This window comes from Talpa occidentalis, unplaced genomic scaffold, assembly GCF_014898055.3.
Source record: "Talpa occidentalis isolate TD23 unplaced genomic scaffold, MPIMG_talOcc4v2.1 talOcc4.14, whole genome shotgun sequence".
Lineage (NCBI taxonomy): Eukaryota > Metazoa > Chordata > Mammalia > Eulipotyphla > Talpidae > Talpa > Talpa occidentalis.
Window position 1 is genome coordinate 90,658,464 of NW_023601433.1, and position 22,055 is coordinate 90,680,518.

The window sequence follows — 22,055 nt, forward strand, 5'->3', positions numbered from 1 at the left end:
TCGGTCTCGGCCAAGAACGCGCCCGTCGTCTCAGGGGGAGTACTGGACAGATAACGGCTCCAGACGCCCCCTCGGCCCCGCCTCCCCAGCAGCAGCGGCGCCCCCGCCCCTTCTCTTCCGCCACCCCCGGCCGCGCCCCCGGGCGGAGAGGCGGCCCGCGCCGTCGGCTCTGGGGAGCGCGCGCCGCCCCGCCCGACGCCGCGCCGCCCCTCGGTCGGCTCTGCGCGGCCCCGACCGCAGGCGCCGGCGTGGTGGCCGAGGACGCCCCGCCAGCATCAAAGATGGCGCCCAGGCTGGCCGCCTCCCGTCTGCGCACGCTCCGTGAGCCCCACGCCCCACTCTCGTTGGCCGCGCCGGGTGCCGTTCTAGCCGCCGCTTTCGTTAGGCGCGAGCGCCAGCCAATCGCGGGGCGCGGAGCCGGCCGGCCCCGCCCCGCGGATCAGCTGAGGGATCCGCGATGTCTGTTGACAGCGGCAGCGGCGCGGCCGGTTCCGGGTTCGGCGCGAGCTGGGGGTGAGCGGCGGGCGCGGGCGGCGGGGCCCGGGCCGGGCGGGCGGCCCGCGAGGAGCGCCCGCCCGCTCCGGCCCGGCGCGCGGCGGGGCGGGGGCGCCGCGGTGCGGGGCGGCGCGGGGGCGGCGCGGGGGGCGGGCGGGCCGCGGCCCCCGCCCGCGGCCGCCGCGCTCACCGGCGCTTCCGGGTCTCGTCAGACGGGAAGCCGATGGCGCGGCCGGGGGAGCGCGAGCAGCCGTGGGGGCGGCTTCTCCGCCTGGGCGCCGGCGAGGGCGAGCCGCACGTCCTCCTGAGCAAGCGCGAGTGGACCTTCGGGCGCCGGAGAGGTGCGTGCGGGGCGCGGCGGGCGGGGCCGCGGCGGGGGCGGGCGCGCGCCGAGGGGCGTCGGGAGGGCCGGGGAGCGGGCCGGGGGGCGGGCCGGGGGGCGGGCCGGGGGCCGCCGGGGCCCCGCGCCCGCGGGTGGGGCCGGGGGCGTCCCGGGTGGGGCTCGCCGCGCGATCCCGTCTTTCCCGTGGCGTGGGGCTTTCCTGCCAGGGTGACGTCGACGCCCTTCTGGCCTGCCCAGTCCCTGGGGCGGGGACCGCAGGCTCTTACAGCTGTGCGAAGTCGCTTCGCGTTTCCCGGAATGCAGAAGCCGTGGGTGGGTGCGGTCCCAGGCCGGACCTCAGTGGAGTAAAATCGGAAGTCAGGAGCAGAAGCAAGACTGGCAAGTTCCCAGACGTGGTGAATTAAGTAGCATCCTCAAACAACCCCGGGGTCAATGAAGAGTCATAAAGGAAATACCTTGCGAGGACTGAAAATGAAAATATACCAGAACGTATGGGGTGCAGCCAAAGGCATGCTCAGAGGGATATTTGTAGTTGTAGATCTCAAGTCTCAGCTTTTGGAACAGAACCACTCAATAATTACTGTCGATTTAATGAACCTGGTAAGCTAAGGGCTGGAACAAAATCTCACTGTTGGTTAGAGAAAATGCCGGTAACCTTCCCCTCCCCCAAACTTACTGCCTTTGCGCTCCTAGGTGACCATCTAGTCCTTTGACTGCTCTTGTAGCTTTCCTACAGGAAGAGAATTGCACAGATTAGCCAAAAAAAATATTTAGTGTGTCTGAAAACTAGTAAGTTTATCACTGACTTTATGCATTTGAAAAGAGGAGAAAGATTACTGTTAAAAAAGCAAATGTTTTTTAATTTATTCTTTAAAATATCCCTGCCTCCGTTTTTTTTTTTTTGTTTGTTTGTTTGTTTGTTTTTTTGGTGTGACAGAGGGTGGCATTGGCAGTTTTAAAAACCAAAACACGAGGATTTTGTTTTGTTTTGCTTTACAACTTTGAAATAATTTGCATATCATTAGAAACTTTAGAAAATGCATTTCTTTTCTTCAACTGGTGTTGGAGGTTTGGTGGAGACAGGCACCAGTGCCTAAGTTGCTTTTGCATAGCGACTTAATTCAAGTGAAGGAGCCTGGCTGAGCGCTATCACTTACTGTTAGCCTACCGTTAGCCTTTGTTATTCTAAAATAGCATTATAATAACATCATTTACATGCTAATACAGGGAGAAAAAAGTGTGCTAAATTAATCTGCTTCTTAATAAAAGTTCCTTCGGTGAGCATATTAACTTTTCCAGTATAACAAAGGTGGTTTTGTCTACTCCGACTGACATAACAAAATACCATATACCAGGATGCTTAAAAACATTGACTTCTCAAAGTTCTGGAGTCTGGAATGTCCAAGATTGAAGTGCCAGTGGATTTTTTTTACAGGGGAGACTCTTCCTGGATTGCAGGCAGCTGCCTTGTCACTATGTCCTTACCTGTTGTGGGGGTTGGGGCTGGGGCTTCCACATGGGCCACAAACATATTTTTTTAAAGATTTATTTTTGTTCATATGCATATAACAGCTGGGGTGCAGGCCAGAGGTGCAGGGGTGAGAGTGTTATAGGGCAGGGAGAGGGGCAGCCCAAACCCCGCAAACCTGCCTATTCTAAATGGGTTCTGCCATCCGCCGCATCAACACAAAACATATGAGACTTTAATGGAAAGGAACTTTAATAAAACTAGGAAACAATACAGGAAAGGCAAAGAGTCTAGTTTCTAAATGAAGCACCCAAAGTGACCCGTCCCCTTGTGGGTAAAAGTCCATCCATATGGGATTGGCCCAGAACAAGGCCCCAAAGCCTGCCACAAGTCTAAAGCATCTTCCAGTGGGGACCCACAGAAAAGGGTCAGAAACAACCAGACAAGCCCGGAAGGAAAAGAGCAAAATCAACATCAAGATAAAGGCTGCCATGGTCACCTCCCCATGGTTCTCACCCACATCTGTGTCACCCAGTCCACGACCAAAAGACAAGCGTAGTTTCTTTACGTGTCTCTAGGCTCCATCCCGCTTCTTCCTCAATCTCTTCTGCAGCTTCTCCTCTCCCTGCTCAGCTCCACCCTCCCTTGGGTGGGGCAGGGAACCTCCCCCTTTCCTGGGGACCACCCTGTTACAAGAGGACTCACCGGAGACTGAGTGGGGAGGAAAACAGGCAGTGATTGAAATCTACTGCTGAGGGGAGCTGCAGGGAGACGGGAGAGATCTGCTATGCCCTGTGGGTCAGCTCCCTGGCCAGGGATTGGCGACAGCTAGATAGCGCTGAGACTTTAACCCTTGTGCCAGCATGGAAGCCCCAATAACTTTATTTTAAAGCAATGACATGGCTGATATTTGCAGGGCATTATTTGGAAGAAAGGGGGCCTTGAGTTGACAAAGTGGAAAAGGAAATGCGAATGTTACCTTTCACAAAGGGCCTCCCCACTCTTTGGGAGATTTAACCAGCTAAATGACTAGCAGGACAAATACCAAGAATAGAACTTCAGCAGGAGTTATGTTGGTTACAAACTGAAATGGTGTGGGAAGTCTTGTGATGAGGGCAAAAGGAAGAGCTTGAGCACAGGTGAGGTTGACCTTGGGTAGATGAAACAAAGCACTTCTAGTCATGTGGAGTGTTTGCAGATAAGACTGCGTGTGTTTCAGGCTTATAGAGTTATAGTTCACGTATGGTAAGATTCACTCCTTTCACAGACACTTAGAAATCTAAATCACTGGGCCTCCCTGGTGGCGCAAGGGGTTAAGCACCGCACTATGAAGCAATCCGCAGCTTCTGTAGCATGAGTTCGATCACCGGCTGGCCAGAGAGAAACCCACATGGTGCAGCAGTCCTCTCCTGTTTCGCCCGCTGCTCCCCTCAGCAGTGTATTTCATGGATCCGTCTGTTCTGCTCCCCGTTCTCTCTGGTGACTCTTCTCACCCCCCTGGACCTTTGGCCTATACCCTAGCTCTTGTATGCATAAATAAATAAATCTTTAAAAAAATGTAAACCACTACTGTCAGGATGTGGGACATGTCCATCACCCTGACAGTCCCTGGTGGCCCTTTGGAATCAGTCCTCTCCCCTTAGCCCAACTCCTGACGACCAGGCGTCTGATTTCTGTAGTATAGTTCTGCCTTTCCCAGAGTGTCATTGAGGTAGTTTCTTCCCTTTGGTATAATTCTTTTTTTTTTTTTTTTTTAAAGCATCACCCCCATTAGGATGACTACTACTTTATTTTTTTATTTTTATTTTTTAAAGATTTATTTATTTATTTATACAAGCACTGGGTACAGTCAGAAGCGCGGGAGGGTGAGAGGATTCACCAGAGCCAGAGCGGGGAGCAGAGCAGGCAGAAGGACCGAAGTACACTGCTGAGGGGAGCAGCGGGCGGCAGGAGAGGTCTGCGCGCCATGTGGGACCCTCCTCTGGTGGCTGGGGAACAGCTGGAGATCGAATCTGCGCTGCAGAGGCTGCAGGCAGCTTCGCAACCCAGTGCTCAACCGCTGCGCCACCAGGGAGGCCCACCTTTGGTATAATTCTTATAAATGCTCTATGTTACTGTTAATTTCTAACTTGCCTAACTTACAAATTAAACTTTATCATTGATATGGGAAATCAATCAGTCCTATAGAGGAAAAATTATAGTGTGCATTGGGGTGGGTACTATCTGCAGGTTTAGGCATGGGGGGAGGCGAGTCTCAGGAAGGGGGTGACTATTGCAGTTTGTTTATAAGTTCACCAGCTGATGGATATTTGTGTTGCTTCCCACTTTGGGTTGTTAAAAAACCAAACTATGAACCACAGTAGCTATAGTATAAACATATCCTGGGCAAGTCAGCGATTAGAGTTCTAAAATCTGGCCATTCTCTGTCCACCTATGACTATGCAGGTGTCTCCTTTCTCCTTTTCCTAATAAAGCTGTCCGTTTAAAATGTAAAAAAAAAAAAAAAATTTAAAAAATGCGAAAACATTATTTTGATTTAAGAAAACAAGGTAACTGAGGATCCCCCTTGAACTTAACATGGTTGTGATGATGGTATTCGTGTACTGATGCAGAACCTTTCTGTGTCTAAATTTTCTTGACTATGTACGAGTCTATGCTTAGCCGTCTTTTCTGTGACTGTCATTTTTTTCAGTTGGTGGTTTGTGAAATCTAAGACAGCATAGAGAAGAAATTAACAACTAAGTCATGATGCTGAAGGATTACTAATTAAAGCCCTTTAGTTTTAGCAAAGTTCTGTTATATTTATCAGGCAGGCAACAAATGAGTGCATGTAACCCTGACTGTAACTCGTGGTGCTGGCAGTGGGGAGTCGGAACAGTTCAAGAATGTCCTGGGCCTCCCCGGTGGCGCAGCGGTTGAGCGCTGGGTTGCGGGGCTGCCCGTGGACTCTGCAGCGCCGGTTCGATCCCCGGCTGCTCCCCGGCCACCGGCGAGGGTCCCACATGGCGCGCAGACCTCTCCTGCCGCCCGCTGCTCCCCTCAGCAGTGTCCTTTGGTCCTTCTGCCTGCTCTGCTCCCCGCTCTGGCTCTGGTGAATTCTCTCACCCTCCCGCGCTTCTGACTATACCCAGTGCTTGTATAAATTAATAAAAAATAAATCTTTAAAAAAAAATGTCCCATCCCTTTGCTTCGGATTACACTTAAATATCTATAAAATTTATTTCCTTTAGGCCTTGCTTGGTGAAAGGTGGTCTTCGGCGTACACAATGTGGGTTCAGATTTCCATTCACCATCTTGGTTAAGTGGAGGTCCCGTGCACAGTCACAGCCACACCCAGCTTGTCCCCTGTCTGTTTTAGGTTGTGACCTTTCATTCCCTGGCAATAAACTGGTCTCTGGAGATCACTGTAAAATCACGGTGGATGAGAAATCTGGTCAGGTGTTGCTGGAAGACACCAGGTGAGCACCTTCTGAACTTCTTTCCTGCTTCCTTGTGTGGCTTGAGGAACCTCGTTAAGAGTTTAGAAAATGTGTCTCTGGTTTCCAGGAGAGGCTGCTCCATGACAGCTTGCATTTATGACCCTCCTTGAATGTCTTCAAATTGAAGCAAAAATATCTCAGAAATAAGACCTAAAAGGCAGTGATGCATTTTTGTTTCTTTCAAACCTTTTCAGTTTAGACTTCTACTCCCCCCCCGCCCCCCGCAACACGCACAAATAGAACATAAGTAGCACCTGAAAATGAAAGGCCTCCCCAGTCCCATTGGTGCGTCAGCAGCACCGTGCGGTGTCCTGCGTGGGGTGCTGGCGCTGCATGAGCTGTCGTGCGTGTTTCCCCTTAAGTGTGGGCCATGTCCCCTTCACGTTATCACACGGTAACTTGTCTGCTCCTTCAGGTGAAAATTCACTATTATTATAAATGGTATGTAGTGACTTTGCATTTCTGCCTGGTTGTCTGTGCGGGTGGGCTCATGGGAAGGGCCGCGGGGAGGAACGGCCGTGTGCAGGCTGCCTTTGCCCCCAGATGGAGTTTTCTTATAAGGTCAGGTGCTCTGAGATTCTTGGGACCAATTTTAGGGATAGAAGCTTGAGAACTGGGTCTTATCAGGAGGCTTCTGCTTCCCTCCTCCACTGGGCATCCGGTGGCGCCGTCAGGTGCGCAGCAACATGGCTGCCCAGTGGCCAACGCAGGCTTGGTTTTCTCATCTGGCTCTGAGAGGCGTGCATGTCTGTGGCTGTTGTGCCAAGTTACTACAGACGTAAAGGCTCAGTCACACACGCTGTTATCTGACTTCTGGATGCCCAGAGTCCCACCGGGTCTTGCTGACCTATGTCCAGGTGTGAGCTGGCGGCTTCCTTCCTGCCTTTCCCAGCTTCGGAGGCTGCCGCTGAGGTGGCTGGAGGGGAAGGGTGTTTGGGCCAGAGGAACCCACGGGTGTGGAGGCCCAGGAGCTCTGGAGGCCAGACGAGTGTGGGTGATGCTGGGCTGCAGTGGAGCCCAGCTTCATGCCCACCCTGGGGATTTGGGGTTCTAGTGATACCGGAATTGTCAGGCCTAGTCTCCCAGCCAGGAACGGATTCCAGGCTGCAGGGCAGTGCTGAGCCCCAGCCGCTAGACCCCCACGGGTTGGTGTCTCACGAAGCCGCAGCAGGAACTTCGCAGACGCTCAGGCAAGCAAGCGAGAAGAGGCAGGTTCGTTTATAGAAAGAAAAAGTTTATTGAGGAGAAAAAGAGCAGAAATAAAGTGGGACTCCCAGGCCAGGGAACCAGGCCTGGGAGGGGCAAGGAAGCCCAAGTGGAGTTGTGTTTCAGGGAATATAGACCTTTTTTCCCTCATTATTCTAAAGCTTTACCAGTCTCTCTGTGATTGGTTAGTTTTCAGCTGTCTTATTTAATCTGCTACTGAGTGGGGATCTTTACATTCCTTATCTAACAGCTTTTTCTTTTTCCATTTGTTGCATCTTTAAATTTATGGCCCAGTCCTCTGGATGGGCATCCCTGCATTGAAGTTAAACAGCTGCCCTTCTAAGCTGTCCGTAAATTAAACCACTCTTCATTTCTCCAATCTCCGCCTCCCTTTACCACCTGAAGGAAACCAGGACCAGCATTAACAATGTTGTCCTTGGTCCTTGCATGTTTGTTTTTCCTAATGGAATTGGTTATATTTCTTTGGTTGTCCTTATCTCTGAAGCCTCCCTAAATTCTTCAGAGGTCCCCTCCTGCACTGTCCCTAAAACTGCCTAATAACCCTAGCTAGCCCTGTCTCATTCCCCCCTTTTACAAATGGAGCCCTAACTGCAGTTAGGGAAAAGGGACGTAGGTCTGATCAATGACTGCTTCCTGCTGAGAGTGGGCGACGTGGGGATACAGTTAGGGTTCCACAGTAGGATGACGATTTAAGGGACCCCGGAAGATGGACCGTGGAGACGTCTTTTTGGGTTTTATTTGCAGGACCATTTGGAGCTTGATGGCCTCCAGGCGAGCGGAGATGATTCCGAGGAGAGTATTAAGGATGCAGGGCCCAAACAAAAGAACAATAAAGGGAATCATTTAGTAAGGGAACGAGAAAAGGCAGTAGCCAGGACAGAGGATGTCCTTTTATAGAAGCAAAGATTGCTTGTGTTCAGCTAAGCCCTTGCCCTGTCTGTTTTTTTGACATCATCCACAATTCGTATATTTGTTTTCAGTATTTTTAAATTTTCTTTTAACTTATGAGAAGTATTTATTTAAAAGTAACATGTTTTATTTAAGAGGGCACAAACTCCTTTAACTTTAGCCATCGGCAGGTCTAGGGTTCTGCGATTTTATATTACCACTAAGACTAGGGATTTTAAGGAGTAATGTTGGGCTAGTGCCCCAAACACCTGGAGGTGTTGTAGCCAAAATGACAGAATTAGTGAGACCTAGGACTTCAATACCATTTTATATTTAGTAGTAGCAGCTAGGAGAGCCAATAGTGGCTGTGGAGGCTGCTAGTTTGGAATTTACTTACAATTTTTTCCATTTTAGGGAACCAGGCCTGGGAGGGGCAAGGAAGCCCAAGTGGAGTTGTGTTTCAGGGAATATAGACCTTTTTTCCCTCATTATTCTAAAGCTTTACCAGTCTCTCTGTGATTGGTTAGTTCTCAGCTGTCTCACTTAATCTGCTACTGAGTGGGGATCTTCACATTCCTTATCTAACAGCTTTTTCTTTTTCCATTTGTTGCATCTTTAAATTTATGGCCCAGTCTTCTGGATGGGCATCCCTGCATTGAAGTTAAACAGCTGCCCTTCTAATGGGACCATAAATGAAACCACTCTCCATTTCTCCAATCTCCGCCTCCCTTTACCACCTGAAGGAAACCAGGACCAGCATTAACAATGTTGTCCTTGGTCCTGGCATGTTTGTGTTTCCTAGTGGAATGGGTTACTTTCCCTTGGTTGTCCTTATCTCTGAAGCCTCCCTAAATTCTTCAGAGGTCCCCTCCTGCACTGTCCCTAAAACTGCCTAATAACCCTAGCTTGCCCTGTCTCACTAGCCCGAGAGCAGAGGAAAGTGACCCGTGGGGTTTAAGCAGAGGGTGAGACCAGGGGATTGGGGGGTTTGGGGGAGACGCGGTGTCCACGTCCTGGCAGCAGCCCCGCTATGTGCACCGAGCGTGACTGGCTTGCGGCTGCTGCCTTCCCTGCCCGCGTCTGCGCTGATTCCCTCGACAGTCAGTGGAGAGGCTGGACTGGGCAAGTGGCCTGCGCTGGCTGCTGGCCAACCCCCTGCGGAGAGCTTCTGGAATGCACAGGGTAAATGAGCCTCTTCACCTCTGCGGCCTCATGTGTCCTGAGGATGCAGAGATCCCCGCCTCCCACCCCACCCCTGAGCCCTGACTGGAGGAGAGACCTCCGCCCTCATGCCACCGCCTCGGCTCGGAGCTCCTTGAATAAGTGAGCTGGTGGGGAGGGTGGGCCTGCGCTGGAGCTGTGGCCCGGGAGGCCAAGGAGCTGATTAGAGTGGGGTGGAGCTGCACAGATGCTGCTGCATAGACTGTGGGCATGGAGCGAGGTCTGGCAAAGGTCTGGCCTATGCCGCACCTCTCCTGTGCTGTCAGCTTCTGCTGTGAGGCCGAGCTGCTGTCTTGGCATGGTCGAGCGCAACGTCGTGTTCCGGCAAGTTAGTTTAGCTGTGTCTTTGCAGCACCAATGGCACAGTGATCAACAAGCTGACGGTGGTGAAGAGGCAGACGTGTCCTCTTCAGACTGGCGACATCATCTATGTGGTGTACAGGAAAAATGAGCCCGAGCACAGTAAGAAGGGAGGTGGGAGGTGGGGGACGTGGCTGCCCTCGGGGTGTTCCCGTCAGCCTCAGTCCCTGCATCAGTTCCCCTCGTGAGAGGTGCTGGTGAAGGAAGGCCCTCGAGATACCGTCGTGCTCTCGGATCTCACGATGGCTCTGAGGAGAAAGGAGGGGTGGGCTACACAGCAGAGTTATGGGGACAAAGGCCCAAAAAGAGGGGACTGGAAGTCATCAGCGGATCTGCTGCCGGGCACGTTATAGGAGGCAGCAGAGGTTAGACTGGACCTTGTTAGCCCTTGCCGAGTTCCCATGTCTGCGTGGGTAGAAGAATGACATTAGACAAGGGGAGTTAGGGAGTGTTTTGAATGTCACCCCAAAACAGGAAGAAAGGGGCAAATATTCCCTAGGTTGTCTCAGCATGACCCAGATCAGCCCCTGTCCCCACAGAAGGACCCGGTGCCTGCTGCTGATAGTTGGGCACGTCGTGGCTTTGCCTCCTGCTGTCCTAACTGCAGGCGTCCCCCGTGGCTTAGCCTTTTTCACGTTATTTGCTTCAATTAATTATTTTAAAATCCCTTAAGCTGGTGAGTGTTGTCATTTAGCTGATCAGTCAAAATAGTTTAGAAGACAAGGCTGGAGCAAGGAGGGGACAGGCCGGGAGCTCCAGCTGGCCCGGCTGATGTGGCGCCTCCTTTCAGATGTGGCTTACCTCTACGAGTCTCTCCATGGAGAACACGACGCAGCGCCGGCCCCCTCTGGTAAGTGTGGGCTTGGGAGTCCACGCAAAGCTCTCGGACCTGCGGGCCTCTCTTGCCTGACGTCTCGATGCTCCTCACAGGCGCCGATGAGGACAATGTGCTCCACATGACCAAAGGTACCTCAGGTGCAGGGGGAGGTGACCAGGCCCTACCGCCCTCACCCGCCACTCAGGCGTGCTTCGAGGAGCCACAGCCATCAACATCGACGTCCGACCTCTTCCCCACAGCCTCTACCTCTGCTGTGGAGCTTGCCCTCCCAGGGCGGGAGCCTCCTGCTGGCTCCGGTGAGGGGGTGTCGCAGGGTGGTGCTGGGTGCTCCTGCTTCCCTGGCCCTGAGCTGTGTTATTACAGAGGTGGCAAAACTCAGGTGCGACAGGCATGGTGTTCTGGTCCCGGGGTTTCTGTAGTGCAAGAGCCGTCTTGCCCGTCCCTGGGGTGCTGCTGTGCTGTGCACCTTCCGGTTTTCCTGGGACGTGGTCACGCCGCACAAATCGCCCACTTCAAGTGTGCTGCTGTCGTCTTCTCTGTGCCACCTCCGGAGTTTCAGAGCTGCAGCCCACCCCAGCTGTGTGCCGTGTGGTTCCCGTGGGACCTCGTGGACGTCGGGGTCACTCGGCTGTCCCAACACCTCTGCCACATCAGCTCACATCCGTCTCTGGCGTCTGCTAATGGAATCTCACTTCCCGGGAAGCCGTTCTTCCTCCTCCCTGTCACTCTTGGAGGGGTCCACACGCCCTGTCCATATTTCCTGCCCGTCCTGTTTGTTGCTCCTCATAGAAGGCCCCACTTGTGCATGCCCGGGTCACAGCTGTCTCGTGAGGACTGCCACATGGCGTGCCCGTGTCTGACCGAGGCCGGCGGGGCCTTCTGCGTGTCTCCCGCGAGCTGGGCAGTGGCGGGCACAGGCTCCGAAGAGCACGCCTCGTGGGGGCAGGGTCTCTGTTGGGCTCATCTCCTGGATGCCCCGGCCTGGGGTGACCTGCACCTGGTTTAGAGCAGCCTTGTACCCACACTCGCCTGCTCAGGTGGTTGAGTCACAGCTTCTCTCCTGTCCCTCTCGCAGGCCCTGGGGGTGCAGACATATCCCCAGGAGGCTGTGGTCCTGGGACAGACATGCTTCCCAGCACCCCGCCGGCCCCGCCACCTCAGGCATGCATGTCCTCCGCTCCGCCGACACCACAGGACCAGGAGGGTTTGGAGCCTGTGAAGAAGCGAACAAGAGGAGGTCAGGTCTTGGCTGTGTGTTCTGCACGCTGGCGCCAGCCCTGTGTCCTGCGGGGGGGTCATCAGCTGGTGGGGCCATTGCCACCCGACACACTTTGCCTGGACACCAGGCATCTGAGGCGCAGCTCTGTCCTGCACCACAAACTGGGTGTGAGGGTTGGTTGAAGTGGCCATTTGGAGCCCCTGGGCACCATGGAAAGTTCATGCTCTCTAGCACTTCCTGTGCATGCGCGAGTCACTTTTCTTGTTTAAGCAGAAGTAATGTCACACCCATGCTGCTGGAGAACTGGCCTTTGTCTCTTAGCCATGGGGCCTGAAGGTCCCTTTTTGTCTCTTTAATGATTTTTCTACAACTAAAGGGAAGCGTGTTGGAACATGATGCTTGTTTTGGGCCTTCTCTTTTTTTTTTTTTTTAAGATCTATTTATTTATGCATACAAGAACTGGGGCACAGGCCAGAGGTGTGGGAGGGTGAGAGGATTCACCAGAGACAGAGCGGGGAGCAGAACAGGCAGATTGAATGAAATACACTGCTGAGGGGAGCAGCGGGTGAGTCAGGGGAGGTCTGCGGCGCCACGCGGGATGTTCCCTGGCTGGCTGGGGATCGAACTCATGCCTCAGCGGCTGCGGATAGCCCCATAGGCTGCGTCCTAACCTCCTGCGTCACCGGGGAGGCCCTCATTTTGGACCTTAAAAGTGCTCTTCAGAACACAAGCAGGCGAGGGGTGTGTCTTCCTTCCATGGGCTAAGACGTCTGTAGGGCAGGAAGGCCACGTGTCTGTCCCTTCTTTGCTGTGCGGGTCAAAATGTGTCTGTTTCTCTCCTAGACGGGGACTCCAATGTGGCCCTGCCGTTGTTGGCTGCTGACCAGTGTCCGACTACCCCCGCCAGCCTGGAGGCCATCAGGGCCACAGCCCTGAAGCCAGACAGGATGGAGGAGACACTCACGTGCATCATCTGCCAGGACCTGCTGCACGACTGTGTGAGGTGCCTGCTGCGGGGGGTCAGTGGGGCAGGCCCAGGCAGGGGGGTGGTGGGTCTGGGCTGCTGCGGTCGTGCTGCCCATCTGTGCCTGAGGCTGGGCGAGGAGGCACTCGCAGGGCCTGAGAGCATGCTGGTGCCCAGCCTGCAGCCCTGCATGCACACCTTCTGTGCCGCCTGCTACTCGGGCTGGATGGAGCGCTCTGCCCTGTGCCCTACCTGCCGCTGCCCAGTGGAGCGGATCTGCAAGAACCACATCCTCAACAACTTGGTGGAGGCCTACCTGCTGCAGCACCCAGGCAAGTGGGCGCCCGACCCCGGGCCCCCGCCACTGCTCCAGGCCCCAGCCAACCAGCTGCACGCTTGGTTTGCAGACAAGAGCCGCAGCGAGGACGACGTGCGGAGCATGGCTGCGCGGAACAGGATCACGCAGGACATGCTGCAGCCCAAGGTGCGGCGGTCCTGCTCTGACGAGGAGGGCAGCTCCGAGGACCTGCTGGAGCTCTCGGACGTGGACAGCGAGTCCTCAGATGTGAGGTGAGCCCGCATGGCTCGCCCCTGACTTTGGGAGCCCCGTGGTGGTGCCTTGGCTGTCCAGTGCTGCCTCCCTTGCCCTTGAGTGGACCCTCATCGGACCCCGTGGGTGGCGTTCCCCTCCTGGCGGCGCCCCTCTGCCGCGCATCGCGGGCAGGTTTTTCTCCAAGTGCTGGTTTTGCCAGCGCGGCTGAAGGGCAAGACCTGGGCGGTGCAGGCCCCTGAGGCTGCCTGGGAGCTCCTGAGGGCAATAGCGCCCGCGAGGCCCCTTTGCTCCGGCCCAAGCGGGGTGGAGGCGCCTACACTCAGGGCCGGCTGAGCGCGGTGGGCCTCCGGGCTCGGGGCTCGGCGCCGGCATCAGAGCCCGCCCGGTGTGGGGTGGGTCCTGAGGGTGTGGGGACCCCAGGACGGCCGTGGGGGGGGGGCAGCTCTGCCCGCCTCGCTCCCGGGAGTGGGTCCGGCGCCAAGGGGGGCAAAGGCCCGGGCTCACCCCCCGGGGCCCCTCCCCACGCCCGGCCTGTGCTTCCCTCGCAGCCAGCCGTACATCGTGTGCAGGCAGTGCCCCGAGTTCCGGAGGCAGGCGGGGCAGCCCCTTCCCTGCCCTGGGCCTGGCAGCGAGCCCGGGGCACCGCCAGCCCCCGGGGCAGACACCCCATCCACATCCACCCACAGCACGGCAGGTGAGCCGGCGCGCACCCCTCCTCCCCGCCCCCTGGCCCTGCGCTGCTCCCACCCCACGCCCCTCCCGCGGCCTCTGCTCATCGCCTCTCGGGACCGGCTTGGGCCCCCCAGGCCTCTGCTTCCAGGCCGGTCCTGAGTCTGGCGCTCTGCCCCCAGCCTGCGCTCAGGCATGACTGGGGCGCTTGCCTGGGTGACTGTCACCCACAGCCCCGCAGTTGGCATCTGCAGTCTCCAGGGGGCTGGGGCGCTGCACCCCAGCTCTGGACTTGCCGGGCCCTGCCCTGGCCTCAGAGTTCCAGCCGCTGAAACTGTACAGGCTGCAGGCCCAGGACTGACCCACGGGTCCCGGAGCGGTGTTTGTGGTCCTCCCGGGGTCACCACTTGGGGGAAATCTCAGGTGACCTCTGAAATCTGGCTCCAGCCACTGAACTAGAAAGAGATGCTGAGCGGTTTCATTTGCTCACTTTGCGGCCGGATGGTCGCCATGAGGCGGCCCTCGGGCAGGGCTCCGGATCTCGGGCTCTCTCATGGGCTGCCTCCCCTGCCCTGACCGGCCTCTCTGCCCACAGCTCAGGAGTATGTGTGCACCCTGCGGGGCAGCCACGCCGTCTGCACCTGCTGCTTCCAGCCCATGCCCGACCGCAGGGCGGAGCGCGAGCAGGACCCCCGCATCGCCCCGCAGCAGTGTGAGTGGGGGTGCGTGTCGCTGTCCCCGCCCTTCCTGCCAGCTCCTACTGCTGTCTGGGGCTCTGAGGCTCCATCAGCGCTGCATGGGCACAGAGCCTGTGGGGCAGGTCACCGCCGGGGTCCTCTCAGGGCGACCAAGCACGTCCTTGGTGCCCAGAGACACCAGCAGAAGTTCCCCTGGGGGGCAGGGTGCCCTGCCGGAGGGCCTGCCCCCGGGCACCGTGCCGAGCGCTGGTGGGTGCTGGGGTGGGGGTGTGTGTGTGGGTGATGGGTGGGCCTGACTCAGGCGTCACGTAGAGACTGGCATGTGAGGACGTTGATGAAGTCCTTCGAGAGCCGAGGGCTTCATTTCCACTCTGAGGGCAGCAGTTAGGCTCCCGCCCACCCCCACCCCCCAAACTCCATTCTGGAGACTGGAGCTCCAAAGGCCACGCCGGCTCCACAAGGGGCAGTGGGAGGCGTGGCCTGACGGAGACACACGGTTTAGAGCTGGAAGGAAGCTGGTGGTGCTGGGCGGTGGGGGCGCTGAGGGGTAGGTGGACAGTCCACGAGGAGTGTGGCCTTCCTGCTGGCCACGTCCCCATCCCTTGATGCCAGCAGGGACGTGTGCCGAGGCCATGTGGTCGGCAGCGGTCACGGCTGCACCTCACGGTGTGTCTCTGTGCTCACAGGCACCGTCTGCCTACAGCCCTTCTGCCACCTGTACTGGGGCTGCGCCCGCGCCGGCTGCCTGGGCTGCCTGGCCCCGTTCTGTGGTGAGTCGGCTCCCCGCCAGGCTGCCTCAGCCTTTGCTCTTGGCCTCCGCAAGGGTGGGTGGGGCCCAGCCGGCTCCGGGGCCACCGCTGTGACCATGAAGGAGCCATTTCCTGGCAGACCAAATGGCGTGGCCTTTAGAAGGGTTAGCCACGTTTGCTGGAGAGCGCCCAGTTGGGAGGTCTCGCTTGTAATAAGCAAGGCCACTGGCACTGACCACACCTGCCAGTGACTACTCCCTCCAGACCGTGGCTGAGCAGACAGGGCCTTTTCGGAAGGAACAGGGAAGTCAGTTTACTCGTCGTCTTTTTAAATTTGTGCTTTAAGGACTGTTTAATTCTTTCAAGACTGGCGTGAAGGCAGTTGCACTCTTAAAGGTGGGTGCACAGCCCTTCCATAAACCGTCTTTATCAAGCAGTTAACGTCGCTTCCCTCTGCCCGACAGAACTCAACCTGGGCGACCGGTGTCTGGACGGGGTGCTGAGCAACAACAACTACGAGTCAGACATCCTTAAGGTGCGGCCATGGCCCTGCGAGCTGGGCTGGTGGGCTGCCTCCCCCCACCCCACCCCTGGCCCTCAATCTGTGTCGCCAAGCATCCCACATGGGCAGCTGCTTCTTGCCTGTCTCCCTGCTCAGGGGCCGGGAGGCTCGGGTGGAGGGCAGTGTGCGGGCCAGACTCTCAGCTCTGTACGGGGCTGCCTGTGGGACCAGGGGCGCGGTGGCCGCTCTGTGCCGGAGGAGCTCAGTGCTTGGGCTTCCCAGGCGCCTCCCCTGGGGGCTCCGGAAAGTGTGGCAAGGGGACTCCCTCGCTCTGGCTGGTCGTGCCGCCACGAGCCTCAGAATGGGCAGCAGCCCCGCTGCTGGCGGGGCTCTCCAGGCGCTGTCCCCAAGGCTGGCCTTTTAGGCTCGCCCACCTTCAGGATCCTCCTCGGCAATGTCTGTGCTCTGCTGCTCCACGTGCCCCAGGCCGTCTGTCATTTCCCCACAGAGCTACCTGGCCTCCAGAGGTCTGACCTGGAGGAACGTGCTCACTGAGAGCCTGGCGGCACTGCGCAGGGGTGCTTTTCTGCTGTCTGGTGAGCCTCCCCCTCCCCTTGGGGTGGCGCTGCCGCCTCCTGTAACTCTGTCCACCTGCAGGGCCCCATGCCCACAGGCCCATTCGGTGTCGTGTCTGCGTCCCCGTGCTGATTGCGGGAGTTTCCCCACAGAGGCTGGAGGCTGACTGGTGTGGGGCCTGGGGCGGGGATTCCAGCCCTTTGGTCCTCCTAAGCTGTTGCTGGGGTCTGGTCCCTTGGGGAAGCCTCATTCCTTTGCTGGGCGGAGTAATTTGTCACTGAGGATAACTGTAGAAAAATCTGCACCTGTTTTTTCCCCTGAAATGTAAGACCTTGGGGGATGGGGTTGGCTGGGAGCCCCCAGGGACGCCTGTCTCCTGGAAGGAGTGCAGGGTCGGCCGAGGCAGCTGTGCAGTGGCCAACGGAGGCCAGCGTGGCTTGCCTAAGTAAAGATACTTAGAATTTTATCCAAGTGGAATTAAAATCGGTGTTAGATTGGCCTTGTTCTTATTTGCAAACCAGACGCCTAGCCAGTTGGCTAGATCCCTTTCTGTCTTACAACTGGCCTTAGTCCCCCGGGTTGGCACAGACCCGCCACTGCTGGCCGGACCCAGGCCTCAGAGGCTGACCGCCCTGGCCATGTTCTCCAGATTACAGGATCTCAGGGAGCACCGTGTTGTGTTACTGCTGCGGCCTGCGCAGCTTCCGGGAGCTGACCTACCAGTACCGGCAGAGCATCCCCGCTTCTGAGCTGCCAGGTGAGGCCCCTCCAGCAGCCCGGGCACTGCTTGTGCTATGGGGCTCCCCTTGGTGCAGGGTGGCAGGAGGCCTGCCTATTTCTGGATCTGCACACTGGTGGCTCCCCAGTGGGCACAGACATGGTCCCGGGCTGTGTGGCCCCCTCACTTCCTGAGTTGGGTTTTCAGAGACACATTTCTTTCCTTTCCTGAAACCCCGGGACAGCCCAAGGAGGCTGGCTGTGGCGTGACCAGCCACGGAGCTTCAGTGTAGCCGTGGGCCTATGCCTCGGCCCAGTGCGACGTCGTGACGCGTGTCCCTTTTCTTTCTCAGCGGCCGTTACCTCCCGTCCTGACTGCTATTGGGGCCGCAACTGCCGCACGCAGGTGAAGGCGCACCACGCCATGTGAGTGAGGCAGTCCTGGGTGGATCGGGCTGCAGGGGGGTGGCCCCCCTTCCTGAGGAAAGCTGTGTTCTGTGGGGGTCTTTGCCAAGCCCAACTCGCAGCTACAGGGAGGGTCATCTGCTTATAAAAGAACTGAGTAGTCGTTGAGCTTCTGCAGCATCCCCTGGGATGTGCAACAGTCACCATGAGACGTCCTGTTCTCATTCCTGACATGCTTGCCTGTGACCATCTTCCTCCACCCCCGTCTCCACATCTGGGCCTCATGGGCCCCTCCAGGGTTAGACCCCTGCCTGACGGCGGCAGTCTCAGAACCACCCAAGCCTGGTCCCCGTCTGTGGGGCTGTAGGTGGCGTCCCTCAGGCATTTCCCACACCCGCTTTAGAGGTTGCTCTGGCATCACCCACATTGCCACATGAGGTTATCCATGAGCATAAGCAGCCTTGTCAGAGGGTCCTATAACTCAGTTTCCTGGGTCAGTGCTGCTTGAAGTGGCCATTTCCCCCAAATCGTCATTTATGGCTCGAATTTCAGTAACCAGGAGAGCCCCCTCGTGCACGAGGCATTGCAGGGGCTCCCCTGTACTTGAGCATTCACAGCATGGTAAGAGGCCAAGTCACTCTAAGACTTCGGGGGTGACTGGTCCCCGGAACATACTGGCAAGGAAGCAGAGACATCTGGGGGTGTCTGTCTGGCCCTGTGGACGGGCTGCTCTTCGAGAGTCACCCGGCAGCCCTGCTGACCCCGCTGCTTGCCCTCAGCTCCAGAGGGCCGTGCGGTCGCCAGCAGACGCGCTCGACTCTCTCACTTAAGAGAGTCACCGAACACACCCAGCTTAGAACGCTCGGCCTGGGGAGGTTTCCGGCTGGTGGTGGTGACGTGCCTCCATGGGCGCCAGGCACTTCCGGTCTCACACTCCTCCCAGCCTGGGGTCCGGAGTTGGCTGTGTGAGCGCCTCTTCTGTGATTTGGCTGTTTCTCTCCCGCAGGAAGTTCAATCACATCTGTGAACAGACCCGGTTCAAGAACTGAGTGTGCCGAGAGGCCTTGACGTGGCCTGGGCCCACGGGAGGTCAAGGGCGAGGTTCAGAGAACACCCAACGCGGACACGTGAGGGCATCAGGAGGCCCTCGGCCGCAGGTCTCTGCGGTCAGCGGGCCGTGTGACTGCGCCTATGTGGGCAGGCCTCAGCCTGGCGCGACCGTGCTCTGGGGCCCCCAGTGCCTGCACTTCCCTGGGTCATCCCACGGCGCCCACCCACCCGCCTGTCCCACAGCACCACTAGAGTTTGCCCTTTGCAGCTTTCCCACAACCGCTCAAGGACGTCTCTTCAAGAAAAGCTTCACGGAGGAAAGCGTCGGAAATGTTCTGTTTAAGTAAAACAGACAAACGTTCGCAGGCCGCCACGTCTTAACGCCATTTTATTTCGATAGGTCTGGTGCTTCTCTTCTAATAAGATTTAATAAGATTTAAATATAGCTGTAGCACAAATAATATAATTTATAATTTACATATTGACTAAAATTGGGTCTTATGTTATTGAGACAAACTCGCTTTTGTTTATTAAAATAAAGTCAGCTATCCAGAGCTGCTAGCTCTGGACTCACGACTTCAAGTGCCAGCCCCTCCCAAGCAGGGCTGAAGTGGGGCCCGCTGCCTGCCTGCCCGCCCCCCCCCAGGAACCGGCCACAGCCTTCCTCCACCTCCTTTGCCTGGAGCCACAAGGCTCCCCTGGGGCCTTTCCTTCAGCTAGTTCTTGCCGTTCCCTCCCGTGCTGGGTCTGCCCTGTGATCTGAAGAATACTTGAATTTTTGTTCTTTGTTTTTAAAAAAATGGTTTTTTATCTTTCCTTAAAATTACCTGTCACATTTGTTTGCAAAATTGTAACTTTTTTGCTTCTTCTCAGGAATCCACTTTTCAACTATTGTCTTGCTCTTGATACAGACTGAGTAGCGGCTGTTTGTGAAGAGGCCTCCTTCCTGCTCTAATAAACAGCCGTGTCTGTCCCCCCACTGTGGCCCTTGCTGTGTTGACGCCACCGCTCCTTTGGCGGCGGGGAGGGGGGGTATGGTGGTGTTGGAGCTGCAGGCCTCACTAGTGACTGACACCTGTCCTCCTCACCTTGGGGCTGCCACTGGGCCTGTGGATCTGTAGGTATGAAGACCTGGGCTTGAACGGGGGGTTGCTCTCAGCGCAGAGACAGAGCCCCCTCCCCTCGCCATAATGTGAGAACAGTGGGCCCAGGAGAAGGAGCAGCTTTTCATTCCAGGTATCAGTTCCCAGGTCCTGCGGGGGCAGCACAGCCTGGCCGAAGAGTCCTGGCTTGTGCTGGAGCATCTGTGTTAATGCCTGGGCTTACCGAGGGTTGACCCACCCCAGTATTTCCCCCAGGAGGCCCTTTACTACCTGTGAAGACTCCCTGAGCCCACACTAGCCCTGCTGGATGGGGTCCACCGGCAGGGCCCAGCAGTCTACATTCTAGACGTTTGGTCCTTATGTCCCACAGGAGGAGACTGGACCCAAAGCCCAGCCTCGGCCGCTCCCCTCCACCCCACACGGGCAGGGTGGTCCAGGCCCTGAGTCCGCCCTGCAGAGTTGATGCTCAGGTTCTCCAGCACCTGTGGGTGGGGTCTCCATGCTCCCACGGCGCCCTGAGCCCCTCTGCTGTGAGAGCAACCGCAGCCTCACCCCCGGGGTGCTGAAGCAAAGCTTGCAGGGACATTCTGAAACAGCCAGGCAAGTTTAGTGAATGTAACTAAATTTGCTTAAAAAAATCACTGAGTTTACACAAAATGGGCCACCGGTGGCACCCACGGCCGTGTCAAGAAGCAGCTGGTCACAAGGGCCCCTGGCAGGAGCCGGGCTCTCAGGTCAGTCTCCCCAGGGTGGGGCTCTGGGCGCTCTCAGTGGGGTAGAAGGACAGAGGAAGCAGAGAAGATGCAAGTTGCTGGTGCATGAACGTTTGCTTTTTGTTGAATCACGATATGACTCAGATCTGAGTTCAAAAGTGCAGCTAGGCCATGGCCCTGATGTCCTGAACCGGGTGTCCAGGTCCCTCTCCCATGGCCAGTTCCCTGGGCAGTGAGGTCACCAGTAGGGCAGGGGACACTTCTGGGTGTCAACTTAGGAAAAATCTGGATTTGCCTGTTTTTATTGTTTTTCGGGGTTTTTTTTTTTAAAGATTTATTTATTCATTATTTATACAAGCACTGGGTACAGTCAGAAGCGCGGGAGGGTGAGAGAATTCACCAGAGCCAGAGCGGGGAGCAGAGCAGGCAGAAGGACCGAAGTTCACTGCTGAGGGAAACAGCAGGTGGCAGGTGGCAGGAGAGGTCTGCACGCCATGTGGGACCCTCCTCCGGTGGCTGGGGAGCAACCGGGGATCGAACCGGCACTGCAGAGGCTGCGGGCAGCTTCGCAACCCAGCGCTCAACCACTGCGTCACTGGGGTGACCCTGATTTTTTATTTTAAAGATTTATTTATACAAGAGCTGTGGTACAGGCCAGGTGCGCGGGAGGGTGAGAGGATTCACTGGAGACAGAATGGGGAACAGAACAGGCAGATTGACTGAAATACACTGCTGAGGGGAGCAGCGGGCGAGACAGGAGAGGTCTGCTCCCCACGTGGGTTGCTCCCAGGTTGGCGGGGATTGAACCTGCACTGCAGAGGCTGCGGACAGCCCCACAGCACTGCGCTCAACTGCCTGCGCCACCAGGGAGGCCCCTGGGTTTGCTTTTTAAAGTGGGGAGGGGGGCTTCCCTGGTGGCACAGGCGGTTGAACGCCGCACTGTGAAGTTGACCACAGCCTCTGCAGCGCAGGTTCAATCCCGGCCAGCCAGGGAGATACCCACACGGCACGGCAGACTTCTCCTGTCTCCCCCCTTCTCCCCTCAGCAGTGTATTTCAGTCAGTCTGTCTGTTCCCTGCTCTGTCTCTGATGAATCCTCTCATCCTCCTGCACATCTGGCCTGCACCCCGATTCTTGTATAAATAAATCTTTAAAAAAAATAAAGTGGGGAGGGATGCATTTGTCTGGTTTCACTCTTGCAGGTCTGCCCTGCGAAGTTGCAAAATAAGCAGATTGAGGAAAAGGCCTCTTGACCGGCAGTTTCAGTGACTGGGGCGTATAATTAGATGTGTCTGATTGTTAGGGGAGTCACGGAGCTGTTCCAGGGGCACCGTGCTCGGCGCCCCTACAATGGATGAGATTGAGTTTCTCCACAGCCCTTGGTGCCACAACTATTTTAGGTGCTCTGGTAGGTGTGTGGTGATAACTCTCCTAAGGTTTTTACATATTCAAACTTAAGTCCATTATTATTTTGAGTGAAAATTTGCATTTGTAGACGACTACATGGTGTAAGTAGAAAAATCCAAAGAATTTACGACAAAAAAAGCTCCTGGAAGGAAGAGCGAGTTCAGCAGGCCTTCAGGATGCACGATCACACCACAGTCCAGTCTCCACACGCGACGAAGGCGCGGAGACCAGAAGCCGAAGCCCGCGCCCCGGGAGGCCTCCAGTAAGGAGGCGCCGAGGAACCCACGCGCGCAGGCTCCGTGCTGGGACCGGGCTCAACACTAGGGAGCCACCGCGGTCACCGGCACGGCAGACCGCGCCGCGCCGACTCCACCCGCCCCTCTCCCCGAGTTGAGCAGTCATTCAGGGCGC

General features: G+C 56.7%; 1 protein-coding gene across 5 annotated transcripts; it reads left to right on the forward strand.

Annotated features, from left to right (window-relative positions):
• The first annotated feature begins 707 nt into the window (after positions 1-707).
• CHFR (checkpoint with forkhead and ring finger domains) lies at positions 708-20,087 on the forward strand. Of its 5 annotated transcripts, none has more exons than XR_005125182.2 (18): positions 708-836; positions 5,665-5,764; positions 9,474-9,583; positions 10,272-10,331; positions 10,412-10,615; positions 11,395-11,556; positions 12,382-12,541; positions 12,680-12,834; positions 12,910-13,072; positions 13,604-13,749; positions 14,320-14,436; positions 15,109-15,192; positions 15,636-15,706; positions 16,182-16,269; positions 16,899-17,006; positions 17,320-17,392; positions 18,378-18,821; positions 19,295-20,087. XR_005125182.2 is itself a non-coding variant. In XM_037511362.2 (18 exons), exons 1-18 carry the CDS (start codon positions 719-721, stop codon positions 18,418-18,420), a joined length of 1,851 nt encoding a protein of 616 aa, XP_037367259.1. In that variant the 5' UTR covers positions 708-718; the 3' UTR covers positions 18,421-20,087. The 5 variants fall into 5 exon arrangements, 4 of the variants coding, with proteins under 4 accessions (XP_037367259.1, XP_037367258.1, XP_037367260.1 ...); XM_037511362.2 differs by having other exon boundaries at positions 10,412-10,447; positions 10,559-10,615; positions 18,378-20,087; XM_037511361.2 differs by having other exon boundaries at positions 18,378-20,087.
• Positions 20,088-22,055: the final 1,968 nt, after the last annotated feature.